General features: G+C 45.2%; 1 protein-coding gene across 1 annotated transcript in view; it reads right to left on the bottom strand.

Annotated features, from left to right (window-relative positions):
* Positions 1-5,293, bottom strand: part of RTF2 (replication termination factor 2) — a 28,282-nt gene extending 22,989 nt beyond the window's left edge. Inside the window, exons 1-4 of the mRNA XM_024559477.3 lie at positions 5,154-5,293; positions 3,210-3,304; positions 2,436-2,529; positions 385-524 (exon numbers count right to left, since the gene is read on the bottom strand). Of these exons, the coding sequence (XP_024415245.2) occupies positions 385-524; positions 2,436-2,529; positions 3,210-3,304; positions 5,154-5,222 (398 nt within the window). The 5' untranslated portion in view covers positions 5,223-5,293. The remainder of the gene's footprint in view (positions 1-384; positions 525-2,435; positions 2,530-3,209; positions 3,305-5,153) is intronic.
* Positions 5,294-6,000: the final 707 nt, after the last annotated feature.

Genomic DNA, 6,000 nt, shown 5'->3' on the forward strand with positions numbered 1-6,000 from the left:
TATCAGCTGGGCCTTTAGCTGACCGCCTATCCACACGTTCTGTAACACTGTTTCCATTGTGTGGTTTCTAGCAATGATAAGGAAATGGGCTGTTTGATAGGAAACATTTGCTCTTTGTTTCTTTCCTGTAGGAAGAGATCAGGTAACCAACCCACCTCAGAAGCAACATGTGAGAAATCTGTAAAATCCCTCTTTGCCTCAGGCTCTCCTGCTCTCGAGAACAGAAGGCCACAGACGACGAAGATGAGGGTGGACTTGGACCCCACGGTACAAATGGCTGGAAGGGTGTGAAGTCCCCGAACCGGAGGACGCCCTCGAGAGCCTGTGTGATTACCAGGCTCCAGCACAACCCTCTCAGTACCAACGTCCTTTACTGAGACCCACCTGTGTCGGCCATTCATCTCCAGGCCCACAACCGGGCAGATGAACCGTGCCCGCTGGAGGTCATCGTGTTTATCACCTTTCGTGTTTCCTCTGTCCCCTTCCCAGGCAGGATTGTCAGAAAGCCTCAGTTCTGTCACATTCTGTGAAAAGCCATCAATATTTTAATTTGTTTGATAAGTGGATCACCCGTAGCCTTAATAATCACCCAAATCAACAAAGAAACTGTTATTCTAGTGCCTTCCATTCAAACCGCTTCTTCCTAGCTATTTTCCTTTGGCCGTCAATTAACATGGATATAAAATTAAACCATAAATTGGAAGAGAAAACACAATTTTTAGAATTCATGAACTAGTAAATAAGTTAGTTAATTTCTATCCCACAAATATTCTGCTATTTAAGGAAAAGTAACTTCTAACATGAAAAAATCAGTCCGCTAAAAGAAAGCTTCATAATGATTTCACCCAGAGAGGAGCCTTGCTTTCCCTGCTCAGGAATCCTCACCGAGGCTATTCCGTACTCCCAGCCAACCATGTTTATCTAACCGTCGAAGATACAGTGCCATCTGAGGCCATGGTCTACTGAGCCCAAGGCCTAGAGGCAGCCAGCGGCCGCGACCACATTCCAAGAGCCAGCCCTTCAGGTATCAAACCATTCCACTGGACAGAGGGTGACTTGGCCCCATGTCAGCATTTGGGGGGTTCTTCATATTTAACCACACCCCTCTGATGTCAACACTCTGGAGACAGAAACATTTAAAAAAAAAAACAAAAACAAAAACAAAAACCAAAAAACAGAAACAAAGAAACCGTTCTGAAGAGCAGCTGAGTACCTCCAAAGGAAAGCCACCACCACGCACAGGGTCGGCCTCCCGGGATGGAGCCGCGCTGCGTCTCAGTTCTCTGCTCGGAGCATTTGTGGACGATTAACTGACACTAATGAAAATCTTGTGCGATCATATTGCTTTATTTTTTTATACTTGTGTTTTATATATTTCTCTCTTTTTTATCATTTGCATTGCTTTATTTGAATCCTTTTGTCTTTACAGTTCATACTCTTGGAAGAAGAGGTTTTTGGGGGCATTAAAATGAAAAGTTCAGGGGGTGTAAAGGGATCTAAAAGGCAATGAAGAAAATAAAGATGGAAAAATTAAAAACTAAAAAGTTCAACCACATATTGAATACTGTGGTTTAAGTATAAACTTATATAAATAAATTTTAACAATAACCACATTTTTGAGGTAAGATAATTATGTTATCAGGGGTTTTTTAGGAGGGAATTCTCTTCCCAAGGCAAAAGATGACAAAAATCAGCATAGTTATTTCTACAGTACCATGATTAGCTACATTTCAGAATTACTAATTTGCCTGGAATGAATGTATCCTGTATTCTGTAATCACTCCAAGAATTCAAACAAAAAGCCTAATATAATAAAAAAAAACGTTTAAAAAGAGAGAGAAGGAAAAAAAGAAAAAACGCAAACCCTTCGAGCAGGAGTCAGGGGTTCTGGTTTGGGTCTAACCCTAACCGGCCACCCGGCCTTCACAGTGCGGGTGAGATGCTGTTTTGACAAGCCTGAGAGGCCCTCAAATTCTGCACTACTTTTCCTTGTCTCACTGACCACATTTGAAAATGCTGTGCTCTCAACAAATTTCCTTTACTAAACACTTGTTTTTCCAATCAGAACTTCTAGTCAGCAGGAGAGAACCACGTGGTTTAACAGTGGTCTACCTATAAAAATCTTCCAAATCAAAAATTCAAGTAGCTAAGTTTTAACTACAAAAATGAGGTGTCCCAACATTTATACAGCACAGGAAGAGTTTTCAAAGCTCTTTCCCACATATTAAATCATAACACATTTATAATGCCAAAAATACACATGTGGGACCTTCTGGCTTGACTTCAAGTGGCCCCCCCCAAATCACACCTTAATCAGCTGGCTGGGTGGGACTGCAATCCCGAGTACCCGAGGTCAGTCTATAACATACACGAATTCCCTAAGACAAACCTTACCCACTGAGACCCCGGGAGCCCTTCGGAGTCACGTGTCTCACCTTAATGCTCTTAATGTGGGAGGCTGCCTTCCCAAGAGCCTTTTCAGAAGATTTGTCCAGTAGAAACTCAATGACGGCATCTTTGTTGTAAAGTCTACAACAGTAAAGATTAGTCAAAACATTCTGGCAACAGACAACCTTTGCTCAAAGGACGAGGACTAACTTGCAGATAATCCAAAGTCATTCTACATTCGATAATGGAAATGCTCGGCCTTACTGGAAAAGGACATTTAATCCTCTCTCAGCTGTGTCCAGGGCATACAAAGAAACAAACTAGTCTAAAATCAAGGGTTGCACACTGGCCGTCTGAGGGCTGGCTGGACCTTCACCAGGATTTTCAAAATCGGGAAATGTAGTAAAAAGTACACGTTAAACTTTTCCTGAATAGAAAAATAAAGCCAGTAGTTAGAGAGGCACGGGGCCCATATTCTTGAACCGCCACAGTGGGGAGGGGCCGAATAGCAGCTGCCCTTTAGACAGGACAGGAACTCTCCGGCTTCCCTCAGTCCCCACGATTTCCTGGGGACCCCACACGGCTCCTGCATGCATTTGTGTTTGCAACTCAAAGCCCACCCACCCGTGAGTTTTCAGCCCATGGATTACACAAGCCAAACCGAACAGGTGGTGCACCAGTATGCCCACAGGGAATGACAACCTAGGCTTCACAAATCTGCTTGCAGTAATTCACATTTGATGAATCAAGAGCTGCATTGACACATTAGAATTCTTTTCAAAATCATTTAATAAAAACTCATTTCAATTAAGGATCCATACCTGCCAAGTTCACAGGCAACTATTGGTCGCCTTAGTATTTCTTGACTTAGAGCACAATAGTTCCACTGGGCCACCAACTCAGCATCTTTGTCAATCTAAGAAAAGAAAAAAATGTTTTAAGTTAACTTTTACCTCTGAACACAGTCCACAGTTCTACATATAAAGGCTTACTCCGTAATATCACACTGACGACTTTGGTTTTTACAAAGATAGTGACACAAGAAGCTGGGATTTAAACAAAGTAAACAACACTATGTCAAATGAAGTCCGCTCTAGACATGACACCGGCGATGAAACAGTTTACGTCACGCTGTTAGGCTGCTCATGCAAGCTACGTATAAACATTAATATCCGTATGTCAACAGTAAGTTTGGAAGCCACACAGAGAAAGCAAGCACTGCAGGTTAATTTATAGCAGTGGGAAGGGCTCCAAAGTTGTAGCAGGATTTAAGGACTAAAACCTGATAATACAGGCATTCATATTTAAAAGTTCAGCACAAAGACTATTTAATTCTTTATAAAATCACCAACTTAACAGAAGTGCTTTTGGAAAACGTTCACTATGGGCATAGCAAACCCTTATCCGCAGTATGAAAATCCAGATGTCAATAAGCTCCGTAACCTCCACATGATGGTTTTATCTACATAATATTCCGTGTCCCACTCTTTCCGCCTCCTAAAATGCCAAACCTGGATAATGTAACAAGATGGGTCACTTGGTAGAAAGTAAAAACAGAAAAAGGAAAAAACTTCCCTTAAATTTGATTTTTGCAGCAAGAACTGCTCAAGTGTCTGCCGTGTTCCCGGCACCGTGCTAAACAGTTTCTGCAACTTCATCTTTTAACCCTCGTGAGCACCCACGGCTCAGAATTTTCCTTTTGTTTTTGAGGAAAGTGAAGCACCAAGAGGTTGCCCCGCAAGCAGACGAAGGAGGTAGAACACGAGCAGGCTGGCTCTGGAGACCACACTATTAATCACTACGCTCTATTATTTCAAAGCAAAGCAAAGCAAACCCACACCACTGCAACTGTCATGCCACCCATTCCCCAGACCCAGAGCCAGGCTTCGGCAATTTCAATAGCTCTCACCAAAATTCACACTGCAGGGGAGCACGGAGAGACCTGCCACCAGTGGAACACTGAGATGCTTCGCCTGCCTTCTACTAGTAAGCAATTACTAGTCCTAACTCTGAAATCCTGAGTAACTGAAAGGGAATCTAGGTTTCACTATCTATGGGTTGTGAGGTCTTGGTCATGTTATTGACTCTATTTTCCTGTCAGGAGCATGGAAATTACGTATAATTTGACAAATTACCCGTGAGAATTAGGAATTACTCATTCATTAATGCATGATACTGTACTTAGCGCGCTAGGGACTGCGCTACTTGTAGAGGGGGAAAAAGGCACAGACTCTGCCCCAGGAGCTCCCTGTCCTCTGAGACCGTCACTCATCAACCACGAACGTAGTGTACAGGGGCTTACATTGTTTTTAAGAGAAGGGCCTGATCTCATGGGGGCAAGGAAACGCTTTGGGAAGTCTTCCCGGAGAAAATCATGTCAGGGCATACAAAGCTCGATAAACAGCGGCCATTTACATCATTGTTACAACGGCACATAGGCTCCGAATCCTGGCGCTGTCACCAGCGTCGCAATTTTCTCCTTCTCTTTCACCCTCAATTTCCGCGTCTGCACGGCGAAGATGGGGACGGTTTGTACCGATGTGAGAATCGCAGGAGACACCCCAATATTAAGGGTACTGCCGGGTGAACGGCAACAGCAAGCACACAATAAAGATCGGTTATTAATACTGTTGTTAAGTTTGAGTTCTCCAAATGGGATAAAAGAGCGCGGCTGCGCCTGGAAACCCGCTGGCCCCACCCCCCACCTCTCCTCGCTCCCTGGGGGCCCCACCACTCTCAGTCCCCACCGGGCCCAAGTCGCCGACCTTCTCAACCTTCTTGGGCCCCTTCACCAGTTCGTGCCTCTTGGGGATTGTTCCTCCGTCGCAACCCATCGCAAGCCGGGGGTCAGAGGCAGCAACAGTCCCCCGCAGAATCAACTTCCGGGACCTCAAGCGACTGCTGAAGTCACTTCCGGCGCGCCGCCGTGACACCTCACGCCTGTCTCGACGCAGCGGGGCGGGGTCGTTGCTAAGTCTCGGTTGCTATGGAGAGCGTCGCTAGGCGCCGAGCGCAGCCCTGCTGCGCGGGCTGTGCAAACGCTGGCGGGTCCCCGCGCGCTAAGTAGGGTTTTGGGTGTTTCCCCCACTGCCCCGGCTGAGGCTCATGCCTTTCTCTTTCCGGCGGGCGCTGGATTTCTGCTGCACCAGCGTCCTCGCTCGCCCACGCTCCGGGGGCGGGGTACACGCAGGACCACCCGCAGCTCCTGGGCCCCGTCCCACGCCAGCCTGTGTGCATCTGGCACATCCCTAGACTGTGAGCGTCTTGCGCGAAGGACCGCTTTTTATTAATGTGTTTAGAGATGCATATGAATGGAATCTATTATTTAGTTAATATTTATCTTTACAAAAAGAAAGGACGCATTTGTGTTGAGCACCAACTGTGACCTCACAGCAAATCCTGGGGAGGATATTATAGGTGATTCTGGGGGAGTAAGATCCTTTATCTGAAGCCTGAAACTTTCTGACACCGCCATGTAAATTGTATATTTATGACATTTTGCATACAGATGGTTTTCATTCATAGCCTCCTGAAGTCTGAACAGAATTTTTATTATATTTATTTGTTTTTTAATCCTCACCCAAGGATATGTTTATGGATTTTAGAGAGAGA

Source organism: Desmodus rotundus, chromosome 6 (genome assembly GCF_022682495.2).
Source record: "Desmodus rotundus isolate HL8 chromosome 6, HLdesRot8A.1, whole genome shotgun sequence".
Lineage (NCBI taxonomy): Eukaryota > Metazoa > Chordata > Mammalia > Chiroptera > Phyllostomidae > Desmodus > Desmodus rotundus.